The 25,950-nt window shown below is 44.6% G+C and overlaps 1 protein-coding gene across 1 annotated transcript in view; it reads right to left on the bottom strand.

The window, feature by feature from the left end:
• Positions 1–5,689: 5,689 nt before the first annotated feature.
• Positions 5,690–25,950, bottom strand: part of PFKFB3 (6-phosphofructo-2-kinase/fructose-2,6-biphosphatase 3) — a 177,447-nt gene continuing 157,186 nt past the window's right edge. The window contains exon 15 of the mRNA XM_054521569.2: positions 5,690–5,722. Within this exon, the coding sequence (XP_054377544.1) occupies positions 5,705–5,722 (18 nt within the window). The 3' untranslated portion in view covers positions 5,690–5,704. The remainder of the gene's footprint in view (positions 5,723–25,950) is intronic.

Raw genomic sequence — 25,950 nt, 5'->3', positions numbered from 1 at the left:
ATATTATTTGCAAGAGAACAGTGGCACTGAAAATGTAAAAGCCATTAGGATTCTCTACAAATGTTTAGTGATTGTTGCATTGCAGAATTGAAGCCCTGATCATTTGCGTTTCTTGGTTGTTTTGTTTTGTTTTGAGATGCAGTCTCACTCTGTCACCCAGGCTGGAGTACAGTGGCTTGATCTCGGCTCACCGCAAACACTGCCTCCCGGGCTCAAGCGATTCTCCTAACTCAGCCTCCTCAGTAGCTGGGGTTACAGGTGCACACCACCACACCTGGCTAATTTTTGTATTTTTAGTAGAGATGGGGTTTCACCATGTTGGCCAGGCTGGTCTCGAACTCCTGACCTCAAGTGATCCACCTGCCTCGGCCTCCCAAAGTGCTGGGATTACAGGCGTGAGCCACTGCATCCAGTGAATCATTCGTGTTTCTAACAAAGCGAAAGCAAACATCAACCATTGATAGAGAAGACCATCAAGTGCAGCAGGGGAGAGCCAGCAACCATGTGAATCCATCTCTCTTTCATCTTTGATTCTGTAGGCCAGTGGGATGTGTTCCCATGAAGTACTGGGACATTTCTTCACCTTTATACTCTTAGCATCTGTCTTAATCAATGTAGGCTGCTATAACAAAATTATATTATATGAGGTGGCTTAAACAACAGACACTTATTTCTTACAGTTCTGAGGCTGGGAAGCCCAAGATCAAGGTGCTGGCAGATCCCACACCTGGTGAGGACTCATCCCCATTTGCAGAAGGCCACCTTCTTGCAGTCCTCACATGGCGGAGAGGAGACGGAAAGAGATCATCTCTCTTGTGTCTCTTCTTGTAAGAGCTCTCATCCTGTCATGAGGCTCCATCCTCACCACCTCAGACCTGCCCAAGTCCCCACCTCCCAATACCATCATACTGAGGGTGTGACTTCAACATATACATTTTGGGGGACATAAACATTCAGTCCATAACAGCATCTGACACCATGCCTGACACATGAGAGGGGCTTCATATGTTAAGTTTGCATTGAACAATAGTTCTCAACCGTGCTGGCGTACTGAAGTTACCTGTTTAAAAATTATCAGCTTATATGATCGCACCACTGCACACTCCACGCTGGGTGACAAAGACTCTCTCTCTCTCTCTCTCTCTCTCTCTCTCTCTCTCTCTGTGTATATATAGCAGCCTTCCCGGCCTCTAGCCAGGAAGAGGTTAATGCCCACCGTGGTTGTTCCCGTTAACCAGGCTCCAGGGGTCCAACAGGGGCCTGACCTGTTCACATGAAGTTCAGGCAACAGCAGATCTTATATATATATAAAATTATCAGCTTTAAAAAAAGTCCTGATCCCTGGACCCTATCCCGAGGGATTCTGCTCTGGGGCACAGTCTGGACATTTTAAGCTCCTCTGACGATTCCAACATGCGGTCAAGGTTGAGAACCACTGGCATAGAAAGAACACCTCGGCCGGGCGCGGTGGCTCACGCCTGTAATCCCAGCACTTTGGGAGGCCGAGGTGGGCGGGTCACGAGTTCAGGAGATGGAGACCATTCTGGCTAACACGGTGAAACCCCGTCTCTACTAAAAATACAAAAAAAAAAAAAAAAAAAAATTAGCCGGGTGTGGCGGCGGGCGCCTGTAGTCCCAGCTACTCGGGAGGCTGAGGCAGGAGAATGGGGCGAACCCGGGAGGTGGAGCTTGCAGTGAGCCGAGATCGCGCCACTGCATTCCAGCCTGGGCGACAGAGCAAGACTCCGTCTCAAAAAAAAGAAAGAGCACCTCAAAGCCTCCTGCTCTCCAGTGCACAGAGGGTCGCGTTCCGCAGGGCTCCCGCCTGAGCAGCTGCTCCCTCCACCCGTGCTCCCGCCGCCCACGCTGCCCTCCAGCGCGTCTCCCCCGTCCTAGCGGGGTACGCGCAGCCTCCACACACACGTTCCTCCGGTCTGTTTTCAATTCTCCCAAGTGCATTTCTGCATCATTAACATTCTCCCAAGAGTCAAAGGCCACTCACCCTCAAATCAAATGTAGGTTCCAGAACCTGGAGAAGTTCTGGAGACTTTCTATAAAAAGTTAGGTGATTCAACCTGAGCAACATGATGAAACCCCATCTCTACAAAAAAATACAAAAATTAGCTGGGCGTGGTGGGCTCGCCTGTAGTCCCAGCTACTGGGAAGGCTGAACGGGGAGGATCCCTTGAGCCCAGGGGGTCGAGGCTGCCGTGAACAGTGATTGCACACCATTGCACTACAGCCTGGGTGACAGAGCAAGACCTTGTCTCATAAAAAAAAAAAAAGAAGAAGAAGAAGAAAGAAGATTAGGTGACGGGAAGGAAAAAGGAAGACTGAGGTGCTGGAAATGAGAGTGATAAAGGAGTCTCAACTCAAAGGTTTAGAAAAAGGCAAAATCATCCAATTAACTCACAAGGGTTTCAATAGTTGTTGTGCTGGGCTCAGGCCTGTTAATCCCAGCACTTTGGGAAGCTGAGGAGGGTGGATCGCTTGAGCCCAAAAGTTTGAGACCAACCTGCCAACATGGCAAAATCCCGTCTCTAAAAAATGTTTTTAAAAAATAGTTGTTAACAATGCCATGTGCAACTCTGAAGAACACAGCTTTGGGAAAATGTCAGTAACATCACTGAAAGGGAATGTTGGGCTTCAAGAGCTTCTCGCATTCTGGAAGCACACCAGTGGTCAGCTTTCTTCAACGCCGGGTGGTAGAGCTGTCTCTAACTCTCTGGAGGTTGGGGAGGGAGGAATCCCTTACACTGAGCTGGTGAGCAAGGCCATGCTCGAGCTGAAGGCTCTGGAGTCTTCAGACCTCACCGAAGTCGTGGTTTATGGCTGCTATTTGTACAAGCTCCAGACCAAGTGGATGCTCCAGTCCATGGCCGAGTGGCACCGCCAGCGCCAGGAGTGAGGGATGCTCAAACTTGCAGAAGCATGAATCCCCTCGAAGTAGGCCCTTGGATGAAGCCAACCAGCTTCCAGCCAATGCGATGAAGGCCAGGATATAGAGATTACATTGTGCCCAGAGCTGGAGGGATTCCTCCAGCTTGGTTTAAACTCTGCTCCAGCCTGATAAGTTAAGGGAAAACCATCTGTTTAGGGGTCTCTGACCTTGCTCTGAGTCTTGTTGTAAATATCTCTTTCACGGTTGCCAATAAAATAAAGTTTAAAAAAAAAAAAAAGAAAAGAAAATTGCAGAAAAGAAAGCAGAAGAAACCAGAGAGTTGAGCTCTCGAGTTTTGATTCCGTTGTGAGTCAATGTACAGGAACCTGAGGAGCTGGGACGCTGCTAATCTTAGACCTGGCTCAGTCTTACCCCATGAGCAGCAGCTGTTGCAGGAGCGTGGACACAGGCTGGCACCAGCGTGTCTGGGTGCTGATTTGGGGCATATTTCTCTTCTCGTTGATTTGTCATGGCATTAGGGAGCCCAGATAAGGACAACTATCAACTCTAAGGCCCTTAAAGAACAAGTTGGAAGTGAAACTGAGCTCTTCCTGGTTTCTTATTTGCTACTCTGGAGAAAAGAGGTGATTAATACTTATGCTATTGGGTCTTTGAATGCTCTCAGCACCCATAGGTTATTAACTGAGACTCTCAAACTTCAGATTATTTCACAATCAGTGGCTAATAACCTGAGCAGATGCATTCACTTATAATTTTTGTGTATGTACACGCAAGGCTTGCAACTATGAGTGCCCTCCAACAATGGAACAGATGCAAAATAGAAATCATGTTATCAGATGACGCCATAGTTGTCTCGCAATTGCTTTGCGGAAGGATTTTTCATGGGAATTTTTCCATCTCTTTATACTTTTCACACATAGGTTGTTGGCTTTAGCCAAGTGCGACGGAGAAGGACAGGCATGTGTGAAGAGGCCTGCCCAAATGTTACCCGGTGCGGAGGTCTTTGTTTAGCCCATTGGCAAGAGAAACACCAGCACCACATTCTTGGTGAAAAGCCTCTTTCACAGAGAGAGTGCATTCAAGGAGAAAATCAGGCTTGAATTGCCATTTCTGAGGCAGAGCTTGAAAGACAGATGGAAGGAGTAGGTTCCATGGGAAAGGAAAGGAGGAAAGAAAGGGGATGGCCTCACTTGCCAAAGTAAAGCTGGCTGTGGCTGAGAGCTCTTTCAAAACTGCCAGGAACCTTGGGAGCCGTACACTTCTCTCTCCCAGGAGGAGACCCAGGGCCAAGTGACACTGCAGTAACTGGAAATCCTTTCTCCAAGGCCAGAGCCCTGTGCAGAAAGCATGGGAAGACTTCAACAAAGCCCTCTCTTCTTCAGCGAAGTAACTGTGGAATCAGGAAAAGACAGAAAATTCCTAAGTAGAGGGGTTCTTAACTTAGACTCCATAGGCTAGTCTAGAGGGTCATGAATAAGCTGTAGGAGGTCTGTGCACACCCTGAATTTATGCAGAAGCTGAGTTTGGGTCAAGTTCAGAAGAAGGGTTCTATGCCCAATTGGTCATGTTTGGAGGACATGTTCATTTCCCAACCATTGTCCTGCCTGCATTTTCTATTCTTGACCAATGTAGATGTAGTTGGCCTCACCATGTTCCTTTTTGAGATACGTAATTTTTCTTGATGTTCTGAAGTACTGGTTGGTATATATTAAAAGTAGATGTTGTAAAGGGACATATTTTCCAAATATCTTTTTGTTAAAATCCACATGAAACATTGTCTTTGGGCAATGGAATGGCCAAACCGCCTTTTTGGACAGGACACGTTGTATTTGTGTTCTGGTCTAGGGAAGAGCAGAAAGGAGCAAGTGCCCATGGGCTCCCTGCCAACATGCCCATGGTGAGGCCAGATTAACCAGTGTCTCAGGGCTGTGTTTTGTCTCACTTTGCTGTGAGTGTAGTGTATATGATCAACAAACAAGTCCTAATTTTATAGCACCTATTCTTTCTAGATGTTAAAGAGGTTGCCAGTGTTCGACCAAAGTCCAGTTAGTAAGCAATTTTGTAAGTTTTGTGTTAAAATTCATAGGAAAGACTGTCTTCTAAAAATGACTAGTGGATATCGTGAACATCACCTCTAAGCATTGCACGTGCATAGATTTGCCCACGGGGTTGATAGATGTGAGAAGGGGAAGGGTTCTAGGCCAGCATGTTCCTAGGTAGAAGATGCTTTCAGGACACAGCCTTTGTTGCATGTGTGCAGTTAATGTGGATGAACTTCTTCCATCATCTCTGAATCATGTAGCGTAAGTATTTAGAAGTGCACATATATGTTAAAAGTAGATAATGTAAAATAATACACTTTCGATTTTTCTGCTAACTCTCAGGATGATTATCTTTTGAGAGCGGTGTTAAATTTGATCTCTTGGGGGAGAGGGGTACAGAGGGAAGTTTAGACAATTTCAGGCTGTCTGACCACGGTTCTATCTGTGTATTTTCATTAATTTTGGTGTCTAGTAAGGAATAAACAAGTCCTAAGAGCCCAAAGTGTGTTAAAAGCAGAGGTAGCAAAACAACCCTTTATAAATGTGGGTTGTTTTATAAAGAGGTTGTTTTACTACCTCCTTATAACACACTTTATAGCCTCTTTTAACACACTTTGGGCATTTTTATTTTGTCAGTTTATAGGAAGGACTGTCTTCTGGGAGCGACCTCTGTTAACCCACCTCTTGGATGGAGCCAGACACATTTTCACACTTCCTCGTCGGGGCAATAGAGCAGGGAGGAGAGTCACGGTGGAGCTCCTTACTGGTAACTCCATATCTAGAAGACAGTTTGGGGTTATCACCACAGTTCCAAATGTGCAGTTTTTAGTAAGTGCTTGTGTTTATTATAGACCATGTTCATTCTTTTTTATTTTTATTTTAAGTTCTGGGGTACATGTGCAGGATGTGCAGCTTTGCTACATAGGTAAACGTGTGCCATGGTGGTTTGCTGCACCTATCAACCCGTCACATAGTTATTAAACCCAGCATACATTAGGTCTTTTCCCTAATGCTTTACCACCACCACCCCCTACACTCCCCTGACAGACCCCAGTGTGTGATGTTCCCCTCCCTGTGTCCATGTGTTCTCATTTTCCAGCTCCCACTATGAGTGAGAACATGCAGTGTTTGGTTTTCTGCAGGCATTAGTTTGCTGAGCATAAGGGCTTCCAGCTCCATCCATGTCCTTGCAAAGGTAGACCATGTTCATTCTTTATTTCACAACATAGTTGGTTTTTTAGATGTCTTGAGATGACAATGTATGATAAAAGGTAGAGCTAGTGAATTGGCCCATTTGTAAATGTTTTTATTATAATTAACACAAAAGAAGCCTCTTGAACATGGTATTACGAAGCCATCTCTGAGCAGTGCACCCCAGGACTCATTAATTGGGTCAGCAACAGAGCGGCAGAAGGAGCATGAGGAAGGAACTATACAGACACATTGCTATTTCCATCTTAATGATAACCATTGATGTAAGTGTGTATCTCTTTGGGGATTACTGTAAGAATACACTGCTAAATAACTCAGTGGACACATACCTTCTCTGCTAACATTTTACTAGGATAGCTCTGGTCATTCTCTTAGAAGTATTATATCCCAGTGTTTTATACCCTATTTTAAATTGAGCATTAAGGGAACGCAGTATTTTAATTGTAACTCTGCCAACATCTTTATTCAGAGGACTGTTGCCATTTTTGTCTTTCAGGAAATTTTTGTCTCCATGAAAGGCAAAATTACATTTTTTTCCTGATTGAAATGGTGTAGTGTATTCTTGGTTATCAAAATACTCTTGGCTTTGGGACTTTAAGTTGATAAATATTCATTGTGTGTGAAAATATGATACATATTGTGTGATCTCAACAACATAACAATATGCGTTCAATTATGTGTGTATCCACACACAAGGACTTAGAAGTGCAAGGTCACATGTAATCTGCTTGTGATTACAGGTGGCTTCTGAGTGCTGTCTTCCACGTGCTCTTCATTTTCAATAAGCACATGTTATTAACTTTGAAAGTTTGAGTGCTTACATTTTATTTTTAAAAATTGTATGCCGGGCTGGGCGTGGTGGTTCACACCTGTAATCTCAGCACTTTGGGAGGCCGAGGCAGACAGATTGCTTGAGTCCAAGAGTTTGAGACCAGTCTGGGCAACACAGCAAAATCCCGTCTCTACTAAAAATACAAAAAATTAGCAGTCGTGGTGGCTGGCGCCTGTAACCCCAGCTACTCGGGAGGCTGAGGTGGGAGAATCACCTGAGCCTGGGAGAATCACCTGAGCCTGGGCGCCTTCTAATGGCAAAGACTGACAATAAACAAGTAAATAATATAACTAGGATTATGAGAAGTTTCATTCAAAGGGAAAAAAGAGTCATGACAGAGAATAATGAGTCAGACACACATTAGAGGAGGTGGACAGCAAGGCATCTTTCAGACGACACTCAAGTTGAGTTTCAAGAGACGAGAAATTTCTGCTATGAGAAGAGACCAAGGAAGACTAATCCAGGTGAAAGGAAAGTCCATTAAAGACCTTGAGGTTCAAAGAGTTCAACATGTTCTAAGATCTGAAAAGGACATCAGCGTTACTGGAGCATCACGAGCAAGGGAGGATGGGAGCCAATGTGGCTTGAGAGGGAGGTAACGGAAGATTGCACTAGAACTTGAGGCATGGTGGGAAGCCATTGACAAGTTTTAAGCAAGGAAGTGAGATAATGTGATTGACATTGTTCAAAGATCATTCAGGCTGCTGGGTGAAGAGTGGACGACAGTGGTCAAGAGTGGCCACAGGGAAGCCATTTAGGACTCTATTATCATGAGCCAGGTGACATGATGATGGACTGTCCTGGGGATGGTGACAGAGGTGAAAAGTGGTAGATGGATTTGAGATATGGCTCTTTTGAAGGTGGAATCCATGGAGCTTGCTGAATGCTGAATGTGTGAAGGAAAAAGACTGGTGAAGAAAATGGAGACATTGAGGGTCTGGGGCTGTAGTAAGGGGGTAGATGGTGACAGGGTCGATCTGCAGAAACAGAGAACACTGGAAGATAAATATTAGATGAAGCAGAAAGGGAGATTTGAAATTCACGTGGGATATGTTCCGTTTGAGTCGCCTGTGAGTCAGCAACTGGATATGTCAACAGACAATTTACCAGACTAGCACCCAGGGGAAAGTGCTGGATTAAAGAGAGACATTTAGAAGTCACAATTACATGGATGGTGTTTCAAAGTTATGGAAATGAATACAGGTGGAAAGAGCAGAACGAATGGGAGAGAAGAGAAGAGGGCTTGAGCGGAAGCCCTGGGAATGTCTGTTTAGAAGCCAGGAAGTGGAGGCCGAATCGGCAAAGGAGAAGGAGCAGCCAGTAATGAGGCCATCTTGGATGCTGGGATGCCTACAGGGAGGCACTGCAGAATTTCTACATAGAGTTGAGCCCTCAGTCAGGTTTGCAATTCATTGTGAAGCCAGTTAGTGTGAGTTTCTCAAACAATATTCAGCAGTTCAGTCCAATCACAAAGAAAGTAGATCATTGGGTTCACCCAGGGTTGGGTGAGTGAGTGATTTTTGCTGGGTGAATGCAAAGGAGAGTAGGAAGTTAGCAAGAAGGAGAGAAGGTAGTAGCCAGGACATAGGGCATTTAAAATCAAGATTCCAAAAGAGATGCAGTTTCTGCTGATGACAAGACACAGAATAAGATGATGAAAGTCAATGGCTGGGATTTAGGGAAGGAAAGGATCACATTGGAGAAGGGAAGTTTAAAAAGTAAACAAAGGAAAAAACTGAGAAGCAGAATGTTGGGTCACATATTTCTTTTTTGTTTGATTGTTTACTGAATTAAACAAGAATGAAATTAGAAGAAAGGATACAAAGAAAAACTGAGAACTTAAAAAAACGACAGAGAATGGGCATGACAAGGAACTTACTAGGTGATGAGGACATGGCTGAGGGAGGAATAAAGGCATCAGTTTCAAAGGAGCATGGGGTTTTGCAAAACAAAAAGTTTCGGAATCAGCAGTTGGGAGGAGAGAGGACACACACCCTACTTCTACTTGCTGGGAAATGAGAAGAAGGAAAATATTTGTCCCACAGAGACCACCAGGCCCAGAGGGAAGGCTTTGAGAAGGTGGATAAAGGTCAACTTTAGACTTAAATTGTAGAATGACTTCTGTTCTATCCCTCCTTATGAGTTGGGCAACTGATGTCCACTGCAGGGTAAAAAGGCATCCTATTTCCATGGACAGTGGTTGGTTCAGAAATGGACACAGAACCCAACGCTCACCATTTAGAACTGGGCAGAAATTTACTGGAGGCCTCCAGCAAGGTGATTTCCCACTCTGAAGGCCATGGAAAGCCAGCCTCTCTCCTGTCAGGCACAAATGAGGGAACATGTGGCTCTGAGAGCTACTGGCAGCTGTTCCAGAACTGTGATGAGAGCCAGTTTTAGGTTAAAATCAACACTGCAACAGGCAGGGTGAAGAACACAGATAGAAGCTGCTTCTTCTGGCCAGGCGTGGTGGCTCACGACTGTAATTGTAGCACTTTGGGCGACAGAGGCAGGAGGATCCCTTAAGCCCAGGAGTTCAAGATGAGCCTGGGCAACATAGGGAGACCTCGTCTCTACTGAAAAAATGTAAAAATTAGCCAGGCATGATGGTGTGCACCTGTGGTCTCAGCTCAGTTGATCCCAGGAAGCTGAGCAGTGAGTCGTGACCGTGCCACTGCCCTTTCACCTGGGTAACAGAGATCTCGTCTCAAAAAAAAAAGAAGAAGAAGAAGCTGTTTCTTCATGACATCTGTGAGCCACTGCTGCTACCTTGAAGGTCAGCACAACCTCTGGATTTTCTCTTCTATAAGCTCATACATTTCTTCATTTTTCCATTTTTTAAAAACTAGGTTGAGCCAAAAGCATCCAAGGAATGACTTTGAGCTTCCTGAGAACTACAGTTTCATATTCCTCATTTATCCACCGTAGGCTGTGTCTCTTAGAAGATGCATTCTTCATTTATTTTATTTTATTTTATTTTATTTTGAGGCAGGGTCTCACTCGGTCACCCAGGCTGGAGTGCAGTGACATGATCACAGCTCACTGCAGCCTCAACCTCTTGGGCTCAAGCAATCCTCCCACCTCAGTCTCCCAAGTAGCTGAGACCACAGGTGCATGACACCACCCCAGCTAATTTTTTGTATTTTTTTTGGTGGAGACAGGGTTTTACCATGTTGCCCAGGCTGGTCTCCAACTCGGGCTCAAGTGATCCTCCTGCCTCAGCCTCCCAAAGTGCTAGGATTACAGGCATGTGCCACTGCGCCCGGCCAGGTTCATTTATGTTTATTGACCTGAACAAGAATGGTCCCTTTAACAAGATGTTTTGTTGTTTATTTCTTGAAGGAAAATAAAACCAAATTAATTGGTAGAAATACAGAAAGATAACAGAATGTATCAGGAAGAAATAGAATGTATCAAGGGAGTTAATTTTTTAGGAATCATTAGAACAAGAATTTTTGTCCATTTTTTAATTTTTATAGATTTAGGGGATTTTTTTTAACAATTTTACAATTTTCTACAATTTTTTAATAATTTTTACAATTATTTTTACAGTTTTGTTACATGTTACATGGCTATTTGGCATAGCAGTGAAGTCTGGGCTGTTAGGGTACCCATCACCCAAATGGTGAATATTGCACGCAATAGATAATTTCTCATCCCTCACCCTCCTCCCACCTTTCCAAGTCTCCAATGTCTATTATTTTACTCTCTATGTCCATGTGTGCACATTATTTAGCTCCCACTTATAAATAAGAATGTGTGGCATTTGACTTTCTGTTTCTGAGTTGTTGCACTTCAGATGATGTCCTCCAGCTCCATCCATGTTGCAGCAAAAGACATGATTCTTTTTCATGGCTGAGTACTATTCCATTGTGTATATGTACCAAATTTTCTTTAACCAGTCATCTACTGATGGACACTTAGGTTAATTTCTTATCTTGGCTATTGTGAATAGTGCCACAATGAACATAAGAGTGCAGGTATCTCTTTTATAGAGTGGTTTCTTTTCTTTTGGGTGGATACTCCATAGCAGGATTGGTGATCAAATAGTAGTTCCATTTTTAGTTCATTTTATTTACTGCTGGATCTCTAGCATCTAGAACAGATAAGGCACTTTTAGAATATTTATCAAAGTCTTCCTTCTGAGAATATTGGTCAAGGGTCCACAAAGTATCAGACACTGTGCTAGCCTCCGTGTTAGGGTATGGGAAAATGTGAGTCTCAAATGGGAAAAAGCCAGGCTTCGGACCAGACCCCAGGGTGACCGTGGGACCCATGGAAGCAGCCTGGAAATTCTGACTTGGCCTCCAGACCTTTGTAAGTCCCACTCATGTTTCAACATGACACATCCTCATTTCACCGCAGAGACGGAGCTGGTCCCATGGCCAGAGTTCACCGCCCTGAGGACTGATTGCCTCCTGGGAATAATGTTTTTCCCCTTTACACAAAGTGTCAGAGGTCTCCCACACGATTGCCTTTAGGCCCTTGATCTGTGAGTCTCCTGGGATTTTTCCACAGTGGAGCAAATAACATCAGTCACGAGAAAGCTGCAACAGACAAATCTTCGTGGTCAGGCAAAAGCGCAAAATGAGCGTCTCTGCTGCAAGTCAAAACAGGGCAGTGGATATTGGCAGAGGTGGGGCCAGCCTCGGGCGTGCAGGCAGAGGCTGGAGCACAGCTCCGGGAATGGGCAGGATCCCCTCAACTCCCTGGAGAAGAAGGAGAGCTCACCTCTCAACTTTCCATCCATATCTGAGTTTCCAAGGGATAAAACGATCAGCCAATCAGATTGTCCTTAGAATGCAAGGCCGTCATGGGGCTCCTACCAACAGAAGGAAGCTGGTGGTGTACCACTCCAAGCTCCCCACTCTGATGGTTGTCCTCATCATGGAGGAGCCAGTTAGGGTGATCCAAGACGCATCTGCTCCCAGGGGCAGCTTGAGAAGGAGCAGGTGGCCCTATGGGTGCATGGATGGGCAAGTGGTCCTCCCCACAGGAGGAGCCCTGCACCCGTGCCTTCCCAGAAAGAGGAGTGCACTGCAAATCCAAAAGACACAGCCCTGCTAACAGTAGCTATTTCCCGAGAACTGAATTTAGGGTGGAGGGGGCATGGTGTCATGAAAAGGAACTTTCGCTTTTCAGGTTATGTATGTATAGTTTTCTGAACTGGTGTCACAACCACATGCCGCTTCTGTGTAACACTGATTTGGTTTAAAAGCCCTGTTCATCCTGAGAATCACCAAGTTGCTTCCCAAAGATGCTATATCCTTCACACCAAACTTAAATCGCTGGCTACTGAGAATACGCATTCTTTGCACACAATTGCCTCTTCTGTCTGCCCCTCCCGCAGGACCCAGACACAATTTCTTCACGGCTTCTTCAGCCTTTCCACCCTCAGCCTCTGCCTCCAAATTGTAACCCATTTTACATGACCACACAGGGACACATCATCATTCTTTATGAAACAAGGTGAGATAGAACAAATAATGAGGTGTTGATTGATTGAATTTCCTGAATCCTAGACCTTAGGATCTTGAAATGCCACTTTTCCTGCTACAATAGCCCATCCAATGCCTTCCGCTCTGAGAGCTGAAACTCATGAACAACTCTCTACAAATGCATACTCTTTCTTCATGAACATGATGATTTTCTGGACTTCCTGCTCCCTCCTTTGCCCTGATTGAGTTGGACAATCTAGGAAGAAACCTGAAAATTGCCTACACCCTTTTCAGTTATCATTTAGCCTAAGATGCCAGCTTTTCTCTATTCCAATGTCAGCTCTCCTGCTTCTCAGGGACCCAAAGATCCCAGGAGAATTTATCTTCTCCTTATGAAGGTTCATTACCAAATTCAATGAGGAAGGATAATGAGAGAGAACGCCTGCCACCCAGTGAGATGCGTCACTGCACTGCCTCTCATGGTTGTCCTGCCCAGACTGCAACCATTGTTCCTTGCTAGAGTTACAACTCTTGACAGTATCAAGAGCACGTCCCCCACGGGAGTATGAAGTGCAGGTGGAGAGTCGAATCCCAGGGCTCTTCAGGTGGGGTCCATGGGCTTCAAGGCATCCATGAATACCTTGAACTTGTATTCAGGATTTGGGGCTTCCATGCATGGTTGGTTTTTTCTGGGCAAATGAGCCAGAATTTTAGTTAGATTCTCCATATAGTCTGTGTGCCAGTTGAGTTCTTCCTGGAAAAGACTGCAGCAACGTTTGGAGCATAAAAAGTGGACTGGGGAGTCATGCTTGCAAAACGCAATTGGGCAGGGGGAGGGTCACACTATGATGCAGACCTGGCCAAGAGTCTTCCAGCCTAGCAGGGAGCTCCAGAGCAAAGGTGGCCTGTACCTCACATGCAGAAGGCTGGAGAGGATGCCACTCCCACTCTATAGTAAGAAAAAGCTTGGCCAGGTACAGTGGCCCATGCCTGTAATCCTAGCACTTTGGGAGGCTGAGGCAGGCAGATCACTTGAGGTTAGTAGTTCAAGACCAGCCTGGCCAAAACATGGTGAAACCCGGACTCTACTGAAAATACAAAAACTAGCCAGGTGTGGTGGTGCATGCCTGTAATCCCAGCAACTCGGGAGGTTGAGGCACAGGACCCCTTGAACCTGGGAGGCGGAGGTTGCAGTGAGCCAAGATCACACCACTGCACTCCAGCCTGGATGACAAAGCAAGACTCTGTCAAAAAAAAGAAAGAAAAGAAAAAGCTTGAATGCATATTTAAATTATAACTTTTCCTGAACCAAGGATGTCCTGTGTTGGGCAGAAACAGAAAAGCTCTTGTGCCATTGCCTTTTGAAGTCATTGATCTTTGGTGGCCACCCTGGTGAAAGCATGCCCTCAGCTACCTCTACATGGCTCTGACATTGGTCGAGGTGCCCCTGAGAAGAGTGTGACCTTAGCTCAACAGCCCAGGCAGATCCGGAAGGAGCGCATAGAGGTTTTCAGCCAACTACACTCTTCACAGCTGGGCAGTGAGTCCTTTCCTGAAGGAGGATCCAAGGTGGGTGTCTGTGTCTATCAGAGTCCACCTCATGAATGTCACAGATCCATGTCTCCACACACATACACCACCTTCCAGAAGGAACACTCAGTCTTCATCTCTTCCTTTTACTGTATTCCACTATAAGCCATGCTATTATGCCCACATTTTCAGGAAAAGTCTCTTCTATATAAACGAATTTGTAGTGATGGTTCTTTTGGAATGAAAGAGAAAGAAACTGTTCTGGATTCCATTCTTAAAGGATCAAATGTATCAAATACACCATCATCAACAGTAAAACAGCTTGATATTATGAGCCACCTGGTATAATACAATATGTATTATATAGTATCACCTATTCTCCCAAAAGCCTTTCATCTGAATCTAATCAGAAAATACTGGGGACAGGGCCAGGTGCGGTGGCTTATGCCTATAATCCCAACACTTTGGGAGCCCAAGGCAGGAGGGTCACCTGAGGTCAGGAGTTCAAGACCAGCCTGGCCAACACGGTGAAACTCCGTCTCTACTTAAAATACAAAAAAAATAGCCAGGCTTGGTGGTGCATGTCTATAATCTCAGCTACTCAGGAGGCTGAGGCAGAAGAATTTCTTGAACCCAGGAGGCAGAGGTTGCAGTGAGCCTAGATCACACCATTGCACTCCAGCCTGGACAACAGAGACTCCATCTCAAAAAAAAGAAAAAAAGAAAATACTCGGGGACAGAGGAACAAATTAAGTTACACCTCCAAGAATAATCATGTAGCTCTAGAATATGGGACATTCTATAAGGCAACTGGCCTTTACATTCTTAATAAACTTGTTTTCGCTTTACAGACTCGCCCTGAATTCTTTCTTGCACAAGATCCAAGAACCCTCTCTTGGGGTCTGGATCTGGACCTTTTTCTGTAACAGTTTCATGCACACTCTGGGATGGCATTCACCGCTGGGCAGCCCTTCTCCCTCCCCTGTTTGTTTAAGGAGCCTGACTGGATTCAGGCAGTTCATGCCAAGTCCCTAGAAACGAGCCAGGGTTAAAGTCAACCGGTCAGGGCAGTTTCATTCCTTTTCACTGCTGTTTGGTCTAGGGCTGGGCAGGTGGGCTGGGTCTGGTGAATGCCACTTAGAGAGTCAGCTGGTAGCCTCTAGGGAGGCTTTTTCTCCTTAACCACAGAGCGGGCAATGTGAGGGAGAGTCCCTGCAGGGCTTCTGGCCATGCTTCCTGCCTGGACTCTGCTATTCAAGGCCATGCCCCTTTGAGCTGTGGCATCAGTCATTTCCTGGGATGGATAAAAATGCAGAGTGGAGAGAAGAGACTTCCTGGGGTGGGACCCAGCCCAGGAGATCCCTAGTTCCACATCAGCTTCTTATTATGGGATCGTCACAAACTCCGCTGAGCCCTTCCCGTCAGGCTGTCTAGAAGGGGCAGCTCGTTAGTTCCTACCCTTCGACCCGGCCATTCCCGTTCCAGACACTTCTCTTAAGGAAACTGTTCAGCATTTGCTCAGTGAATGATTCATGATTGTAAACAGCACAGGTATGGTTCTTAACAGTAAAAGCCAGTTTAAAACCAACTTAAATATCCAATAATAGAGTGGGGGTTGAAGAAGTCATCATATAATGGCACAGGGCAATATTAGCTGCCAAATGTAATACTGTAAAGAGCACATAGGACTATGGAAAGATGCCATGATACGTTATTAGGCGAAAATGACATCACAAAACAGAATGTGTATTATGGTTCCTTTTGATAGATCACACACATACACACAGACACAGACAGAGACAAAGAAAAGATCTCTACCTAAATCCTAATGGCAATTATCTGTGGGTGATGGGATTATGGGCATTTTGAAAAAATTTCTTTCTGCCTATTTCCATTTTCTGATTTTTCTGCAATGAACATGTGCCTCTTTCCTGGTATTTTCCATAGACCCTAGAATGGTGCTGGACCACCAAAGTTAATGAAATGGGTAAAAAGAGGAAATCATTTTGGCCTTTTTGCTTCTAGAATATTCCCACATATGGGATGGTTTGGGGAGTGGGAATACTCTATTCATAGGCAATGTAAATTCATCCTAAGCTTTACTTCTCGGGAAACAGTGCCCGCCCTTGCTTGGATGTCAAGGGATGCTGCACAATTTCTAGAAGTCTGGATTTCGCGTCCCATTCCTCTGTATCCTCACCCATACCTGTCCCCTGCCTGCCTCCTCTGCCCCCCGCCTTGGCGCTAGGGTGAGTGTTGAGGTGTGCGAGGCAGCAGCGGGGGGAGCACCTGCGGAGAGGGTGTTAGCCGCTGAGCTGACGAAACAGAAAAAACTTAGTGTAAAGAACAGTCTCCAAGCCAAGCCTAATTTAATAGCTATTGAGAGCCACATCATTCTTCTTTCATTCCAAGAGTGATGATTTAGCACCCATTATGTGCCAGGGATTAGGCTGGGAACTGGAGACACTGAGATGAATGAGCTGTGATCTCTGCTCTCCATTAGCTCATCATCTAGAAGCAGAAAGAGACTAACAAATAAATCATGAAACCGCAGCACAGCCAATGCAAGGATAAACCAATGCACAAAGGCAAGAAGGGAAATTAAAACTGATCATTTAGGCGAGATGGAATCAGAAGAGTCTCGCAGAGGAGGGGCTGTGAACTGAGTCTCAAAGTGGGAGCAGGAACTTACAAGGGGAAAAGCATCGTGCTTGAAGGAACAGCAGCTCGGCAGGAGACAACCGGTCACACTGAGCAACCAGCACCCAGCGTGTTCGGCACGTGGGGTGGGTCGTTTTTAACACCATCTCCCTCCATAAACTACTTATAGTGATAATTATGAAATTAAATGAATGATAGTAATAGCCAGAGTAAAACTGCTGATTATAGCATTTTCCTTCTATCAAACTTTGTGTGTCTAATGTCTAATCAGACAGTTACAAAAATTACCAGTAAATGGCAATAAAATCAAAGCATTTGTGAAAGGTAACAGGTAGGCAGCTATGAAATCACGTCACGGACATTTAATTTCTTGATTTGTCCTTTTGTTTTCAAACAAGCAATAATTAAAAAGCAGTTTCATGTTAAAGCTATCATCACATTTAGTAAGAGATTTCACATGCAAGCTAAAACTTGCTCTTGCCAAACAAAAGTATTCCACCTCCCAGTTCATACAGTTTCACCGGTTTAAATTTTAAACACTGATTTAGAAATTCCAAGTGGTCACATGGGATGACAAAGTGAAATAACTCAAGTTCTGTTTCTTGGTCTTTTCCAGTCACTGATAATCATTGCTTATTTGATTCCACTGTTTAAACAGAGGAATACGCAGCTCTCACTATGTCCAAAGTCAGCTAGAAAGATTCTGAACTATTAACGGCTTGTTCTTGAAACCAGGGTGTATAGCTAAGTTGACATGTGTTGGAAGTTGACTGTGAGCAGTTGGCAGGTCTCCAAATTTACTTCCATGTAGAAAACAATATTTACAAACAAATGACTAATAAAAACCTGCTAATGTGAAACCTTAACATATCATTAAAACTCAGCCAGCACCCCAGCAGTTGTTTAGAACGCATACCAACCAGAGATCTTTTTTCTGGAAGGTGTGTTTAATAGCTGACATTGTTTAGAATTGCCAGCACATGGCAAAAGTAGATTTTAGCCTATTTTATTATTGTTTTTAAATTTCTCTATGGGCAGTGTCCCTGTTATTGCCTGCACCCCAGGCAGATGGCTCACACGGCCCCATTCTTGGCACGCCACTGACAGTAGGCATTTCATTAGAGCTGAAACTTCAGATAAGATTGGAGCCGAGATGGAGAGACAGTGGTGAGAGATGAGGACAGGTAGAAAGAGCCCAAGCAAAAACAAATTGGAAAAAAATTGTATATTTTATTCTTCCAAGATACAAATTATCCTGGCAGATAGAAAAGGAGCTTTCAATCCTACCTCTGTGTTCTTTACCAAAAAGTTCAGCCAAGCTTTCCAGCCCTCCACACAGAAGCCTGTCCGCCTAATCAGGACCCCTCCAAGAGATGATGACAGACAGCCAAGACAGTCCCGGAGGCCAGAGCTAAGCACAGCCCCGCTTGCCACCCCCGAGATCAACCCCCAGAGCTTTCCTGTAACCTGCTACTTGGCTACTTTGTCATTTTCCCTTCATCATTTGGCACTTATTCCTGCCCCCGATTCTTATGAACAAGGCCCTCTTTAAATGTAGTCTGTGCCGCTACTTGCAGAAACGTGCGATTCTTGGAGCTATTTCAGGGACCTGGTTTGACATTGCAGCCTTTATACCTTATAGGACAGATGAAGAGGAACACAGTGTTCCCAGCTCAGGGAATGCCTGACTTCAACACTTTCAGGCGACCCCAGTGGTATTACTACTACACACCATTGTGTGTTTGCCTTTACAAAGCATTTTCTTTCTTTCTTTTTTCTTTTTTTTGAGACGGAGTCTCGTTCTGTCACCCATGCTGACATGCAGTGGTGCAATCTTGGCTCACTGCAACCTCCGCCTCCTGGGTTCAAGTGATCCTCCTGCCTCAGTCTTCCGAATAGCTGGGATTACAGGCGCCCGCCACCACACTCGGCTAATTTTTGTATTTTTAGTATAGACGGGGTTTCGCCATGTTGGCCAGGCTGGTCTCAACCTCCTGACCTCAAGTGATTCGCCTGCCTCAGCTTCCCAGAGTGCGGGGATTACAGGTGTGAGCCACTGTGTCCAGCCAACAAAGCATTTTCTTGACTATAATTTGCAGTGGCTTGCTGGTGGGTTTTCCGTAGGGAACCTGAGAGGTTCTGCCAGACAAGGAGGAATTAGGGAGAGCAAAAGCCCACAGGTGGCAGGAACAGAGCTACCTGGGATCAGAGGAGTGCTTTTGGTGATTTTCCATGGCAGCCCATGCAGGGAGATAGAGGAGCATGGGAAATTGGAAATCAATACAGGAAATCACATTTCAAGATTTAAAATATCACTTGGACATTAACAAGGGGTTTCACAAATATAGTCGTATTCCTTATTTGTTCACAATATTTCGTCCCAAAATGTTGCTTTTAAAAAAATAGAAGAACTACTTATAAAATTGTGGTAGAGTCAAGGCCGACTATAAACAAATGCTCATCAGCCAACAGAAGAAATCTATCCTGCAATATGGGTGACTTTCCCAGTGTACCATGATGGTTCCTTAAAGCTGTTATGAATTATTCCATAAACCTGTATTTAGAGACTTTTTTTCTTTTCGAATATCTTTTTAATGACTTAAACACCAGCGCAGAGACTCGCGATGTAAACAACCTCATTTCTGTGCTCTGTGCTTTGGGAGGGACAGGGACGCCATTTCCCACCTTGGCTGAGATAAAACCTGTCTTGTAAATTAATAAATAATTTCCTAACTAACACGGCAAAAAAAGAAAAAAAAATCCAAACAAGACCTAGTTTCCATCCAGGGACAGGATGTTTCCGGACACCCCCGGTCGCTGCTCCTCCTAAGGGCCTGGCTGTGGCTACTGCAGGGAGGATGTAGTGAGAATGGCTTCCCTTCTGCTGTTTGCTGCTGTCTACACCGGCCAAGAACCTGCTCCCATCTGCCCGGGCTGATGGAGTCTCGCTCTTGAGAAAAATCTTGCTGAGGCAGGTCCTCTGGCAGCCCCAGCACCTTACCCTGAGTCATGGGAGAAATTCCACGATTTATGTGAAAACAGCTAATGCCCATCAATCCAAGCTGTTCAGAATACATTAGCTTACATCTATTAAAGTGAAGAGAGTCATATAAAGTAATTCATTTCCTGCATCAGTAGATTGTGAGAATTGACACATTTTTAAAAAATGTTGTATTAAGGAAAGTGAAACATTTATGGAAACAGCACAGTATCATGAGCTGGTGTACCCATCACCCAGTCTCTGCAATCAGCACCTCATGAATAATGTGGCTCTTTCTACACTGTCCTCTCCCCCATTCCTGATTATTTTGAAGCAAAAATCCAAGACAGCCTATGATTTCGTCCATAAATATGGCAATATGTCTAAAAAGTTCTTCTTTAAAAAAATTATAATACTCTTTTGGCTGGTGGCCGGCGGCGGTGGGGGGCGGGGATGGAGTCTTGCTCTGTTGCCTGGGCTGGAGGGTAGTGGCACAATCTCAGCTCACTGCAACCTCCACCTCCTGGGTTCAAGAGGTTCTCCTGTCTCAGCCTCCCTAGTAGCTGGGATTACAGGCATGCACCACCATGCCTGGCTAAGTTTTGTATTTTTAGTAGAGCCGGGGTTTCGCCATGTTGCCCAGGCTGGTCTCAAACTCCTGACCTCTGCCTCCCAGGTTCAAGCTATTCTCCTGCCTCAGTCTCCCAAGTGGCTGGAATTACAGGCACATGCCACACACTTCGGCCTCCCAAAGTGCGGAGATTACAGGTGTGAGCCACCACACCCAGCCAAAAAATTATAATACTCTTATTACACCCCAAAAATGGCCAATAACGCCTTACTGTCATCAAAAATCCAGTTGGTATGCAATTTTCTAGTTTCTAGTTTGTCTCATAAATGTCACAAATGTGTAGATTTAGGTTTTCATTTTTTACAATTTTTTTGAATCAGAATCCAACTAGGTTTCTCACATTGTAATTGGGGATCTGCCTCAAGTCCCTGTACGGAGACTGGACATTCCACCCGCCCTCTCTTTTATTTATTTGTGCAGTATTTTGTTGAAATCAGGTTGTTTGTCCTGTAGAGCATCCCATAAGTCCCATGGACTTGCTGGCACATTCCCGTGTGCCTTTTAACTTGTTCTTCTATTCTTTGTGTGTCTCATAAATTGCTAGTTTCATTTTGGCAAGACTACTTTACGGGGTGGCCTATCGGCATCTTTAAAATGATGTTTATAAAATGACTTTCCAGGGGATTCCGGAAACAAGAAAGATTTACACTGATCAAGAAGGCAAAGACATGGTCCTGGCTGATGCATGGTGATGATTTAATAATAACGCTTGCTGTCATGGGTGTATCAGATTAACTTACAGTATAATAAATAGGAAGTTTAGAATTAAGCCTAACTGTAGGCAGCAAATGTTTTTTTAAAAGAGAACATGCCTTTAGCACCTGTTTTTATTATCTGAATTAATTAAAGGAGTCTAAATGCACTTGCTGATCTTAACTATAACGAGGTACATTCAAGCTATTTTCTTCCCTGTTTATTTTATTTATTTTTTGAGACAGAGTCTCTCTCTGTCACCCAGGCTGGAGTGCAGTGGCATGATCTTGGCTCATTGCAACCTCTGTCTCCCAGGTTCAATCTATTCTCCTGCCTCAGCCTCCCAAGTAGCTGGGATTATAGGCACACACCACCACCATGCCCAGCTAATTTTTGTATTTTTGGTAGAGATGGGGTTTTGCCATGTTGGCCAGGCTGGTCTTGAACTCCTGACCTCAGGTGATCCTCCTGCCTCGGCCTCCCTAAGTGTTGGGATTATCGGCATGAGCCACCGCACCTGGCCTTTCCTGCATTTTAGAGAGAAGTGGGTGAAGTGTATTGAAAAGGCTGTTTTGAAGTCAGTGGCTTCCAAATCAAACAATGATGCTTTCTCCTTGTCTTGATCCATTTTAAACTGCTATAACAGAATACCGCAAAAATGGCTAATTCATAAAGAAAGGAAATGTAATTCTGGAGGCTATGAAGTCCCATATGAAGGTGCCAGCATCTGGTGAGGGTTTTCTCTGTGTTATCCCATAGCAGAAAACAAGAGCGTGAGAGAAAGGAATGGGGAAGGGGGCAGAACTCGTTATTTAATAAGAAAATCACTCCCATGACAACTAACCCATTCCTGGAATAATGGCATTAATGCATTCATGAGACAGAGCCCTCATAACCTAATCACATCTTAAAGGTCCCATCTCTCAACACTGTTGCATTAAGGACTAAGTTTCCAACACATGAACTTTGGGTGACCCATTCAAACCACGGCACTCCTCAATACCTTTCCCACTGGATGCATCTGCAAGGATTTTCATCACCTCAGGCTGTGACACCAGACTTTGGAGCCTCAGATTCTCAATCGGGACAATACAGACAACCATCATGCCACAGTGGTGCAAGCATGGCATTGTGGCAGAAAGAAAGTAGGAAAGGGAGAAAGGGTGGGGGAGGGAGAGAAGGAGGAAGGAAGGAAGGAAGGAAGGAAAAAGAGAAGGAGATATTTTAAACTACAGTCTATAGTCCTAATTCATTTTCAGTACATAGAAATGTTCCTTTCTTTGGGGCCACTGCTGGTAGCCATCTACATCCTGATTGCGTTCTCCAGAGAAACAGAACCAGTAGGGTGAGTGTTTGTGTGTGTGTGTGTGTGTGTGTGCGTAGTATGCATGCATGTGTGTGTGTCTGCATGCATGCATGTGTGTGAGTGGTTTATTATAATGAACTGGCTCATGGGATTCTGGGGGCTGGCAAGTCTAAAATCTGCAATGTGAGCGGCAGCCTAGAGACCCAGGATAGCTGATGTTGCAGCTCAGGTTCGAGGCCATTGCTGTAGAAGCAGGAAAAACTGATGCTGTGGATGGAGCCTGGAGGCCGCCTGCTAGAGGATTCCCTCTTGCTCAGGGGAGGTCAGTCTTTTGTTCTATTATAGTGAGGTCTTCGACTGATTGGACAAGGCCCACCCACATCAGGGAGGGTGGCCTGCTTTACTCAAAGTCTACTAATTGAAACGTTAATCTCACCCAAAAACACCCTCACAGAAACATTCAGCATAATGTTCGACCAAATATCTGGGCACACTGGCCCAATGAAGTTAATACGTAAAACTAACCATTACACTGATGAACTGAGAAAGTTGCCCTGTCACTACTTATGACCCCGTAACTCGGTTGTCTCACATCCTATTGGAAGAGCCTCATGAAAGAGACATGAGTGTGTCTACATCTTTGGCAGGTCCCTGAGACCTGCTCTCCTTTGCAGGGCCCAGGACAGGGCCTTCCATGGGGGAAGTCGTGATGAATAGTTATTATGTTGAATAGAGGCTCTGTGTCTGGAGTAAAGGTGTTATCTCCTTCCTCCACTATCTCAAATCTTAATTCATCTTTCTGGATTTTCATATGTTTCTTTTTTTTAATATTTAATATGTAGGGAAATCTGTTACATTTTTGAAAAGCAAGCTTAACTTCAGCTACTTGTTGATCTGAGCCCACGGCCATCCACCACATTGTGCTGATGGCCTCTGGCCTGTCCCACAAACCCAGAGAGAGGCTGAAGACACAGCCTGTTTCCAGCCATCTGAGGACTAAATGCCCCCAAAATACCACTTAACTATTCCACAGATATTTTCAAATGCATCTCTGAGAGGTAATGCAATATCCAAGCCAGCTTGCATCCTGAGTTTCTGCTTTGATAGATGCATAGGGCCCAGAGACAGGAGACAAAGCCTAGAATCATCATAGAAAACTGGAACCCCCTTTGCCCAAAGGGCAAATCCTCAGAATAAGAGGAATGAGAAGGCCAAATGCAGTGGTGCGCACCTGGAGTGCCAGCCACTCATGGGGCCCAGGTGGGAGGATCACTTATGCCCAGGAGTTTGAGGCTGCCATGAGCACTGATTACTCCTGTGAATAGCCTCTGTTCTCCAGCCTGGGCAACATAGCAAGACCCTGTCTCTAAAAATAAAAAAGAGGAAGGAGAAATTAACCCAATGTAAATAACAAAAAAATAAAGGAAACAAAACCTGCTTGTCTTGACCTCAGCACTCTGGGGAGAAGGGGAAAAAAACCTGCCCTTAGAAGTTGTTACCTCAAACCAGATTCCAGGCAGATTTCCAGTCTGAATTCACATTACCTATGTTATCTGAAAAGACCCATTTGGATATTTACGTTTTAAGTGTTCAGGGATGGTAGTCCTCCTAGGCAACTGACAGAAGCAGATATTCTCTGGAGAGATTACGGTGCTTCAACCAGGCCTTAAAGAAGTCCCACAGATAAAGTAACCAGGAAAGTCAGCAGCTCACAGTAAAAGGATCTTTAAACATGAAAGAAAGAAAGAAAAGCCCTCTGTGTGCAAGCAAACAGAAACCTCAGGCCCCAGAATCCTACTTGCCAATACTTCAGCGCTTAAGGAAATAAATCAGAAGCTTAAAAGCAAGAACGAGGAATGAGAGAGTGCAAGGAACGGCTAAGCATGCTTGAAAAGAAAACAAATTTCATAAATGTAGGAATACCTAATAATTGGCTGGGCGTGGTGGCTCACACCTGTAATCCCAACACTTTGCAAGGCCAAGGCAGGAGGATAGCTTGAGCTCAGGAGTTCAGGGTCAGCCTGGGCAACATAGTGAGATGTCATCTCTACTAAAAAAAAAAAAAAAAAAAAAAAAATTCCTAATATTTTTTAATTTAAAATAACAAGAGACGGTGGCTCATGCCTGTAATCCCAACACTTTGCAAGGCCAAGGCAGGAGGATAGCTTGAGCTCAGGAGTTCAAGGCCAGCCTGGGCAACATAGTGAGATGTCATCTGTACTAAAAAAAAAAAAAAAAAAAAAAAAAATTCCTAATATTTTTTAATTTAAAATAACAAGAGACGGTGGCTCATGCCTGTAATCCCAACACTTTGCAAGGCCAAGGCAGGAGGATAGCTTGAGCTCAGGAGTTCAAGGCCAGCCTGGGCAACATAGTGAGATGTCATCTCTACTAAAAAAAAAAAAAAAAAAAAATTCCTAATATTTTTTAATTTAAAATAATAAGAGACGGTGGCTCATGCCTGTAATCCCAACACTTTGCAAGGCCAAGGCAGGAGGATAGCTTGAGCTCAGGAGTTCAAGGCCAGCCTGGGCAACATAGTGAGATGTCATCTCTACTGAAAAAAAAAAAAGTTCCTAATATTTTTAATTTAAAATAGTAAGAGACGGTGGCTCATGCCTGTAATCCCAGCACTTTGGGAGGTCGAGGAGGGCAGATCACTTGAGATCAGGAGTTTCAGATCAGCCTGGTCGACATGGTGAAACTCTCTCTCTTCTAAAACTACAAAAAATTAGCCAGGCGTGGTGGCTAAGAGATAAAAAGAACATATTAGATACATTTAATGTCTAACGGTAGTGGTAGCTAGCAGAGGATGGCTGGACTGGCATATAGGCCTACAGAAGGGATATGTGATGCTGTACAGAAAAATAGACGGATTCTTAGGGTGTGCTGAACTGTGGGGACTCATGACCCCAAATCTACCGTGTCTCAGGTTACACAGGCTTAGATCTGCTCCCTAAAGGGCAGACTAACTGCCCTGCTGGGTCAAGTTGTCATCAGTTATATCCATTAGTGCTTTCCAGAGAAAAGAAAAGGGAGCTTTCTATCTAAATATTTAAATCTATCTGTTATTGCAGTAAGTCAACAATCTGAAAATCCAGATTAGCACAATTGGTCTTTAACAAGGATTCTTCACTTTAAGAAACAATGTGTGTCTCTGGGGCACTAAAACTCTTTGCTTAGAAAACAGATCAAAGCAGCACTCTGTGTTGATGGCGTCTCCACATGGTGACTCAGGGACCCAGGATCCTTTCAGCTTGTGTCTCTGCTGTCCCCTGCACTCTCATTTTCATTTGGATCCAGCCAGCCACAGGTGAGACTGTGGGGCGCACCCATGTCACAGAAGCTTCAGCTAAGAGATGGGACACTTCACTCCTATTCTGTTCTATTGGCTGGAACTCACTATCAACACTTATTTTTCATTTTCTTGATTTTTGTATTTTCTTTTTTTTTTTTTTTTTTTTTGATAGTCTCACTCTGCCGCCCACGCTGGAGTGCAGTGGCACGAACTCGGCTCACTGGAAGCTCTGCCTTCCGGATTCAAGTGATTCTCCTGCCTCAGCCTCCCAAGTAGCTGGGATTACAGGTGCCCACCACCACGCTTGGCTAATTTTTGTATTTTTAGTAGAGATGGGGTTTCACTACGTTGGCCAGGCTGGTCTCAAACTCCTGACCTCGTGATCCACCTGCCTCGGCCTCCCAAAGTACTGGGATTAAAGGCAT

The sequence above is a fragment of the Pongo abelii genome, chromosome 8, assembly GCF_028885655.2.
Source record: "Pongo abelii isolate AG06213 chromosome 8, NHGRI_mPonAbe1-v2.0_pri, whole genome shotgun sequence".
NCBI lineage: Eukaryota > Metazoa > Chordata > Mammalia > Primates > Hominidae > Pongo > Pongo abelii.
The sequence above is the reverse complement of the archived record's forward strand: the minus strand, read 5'-3'. Positions and strand labels throughout refer to the sequence as shown.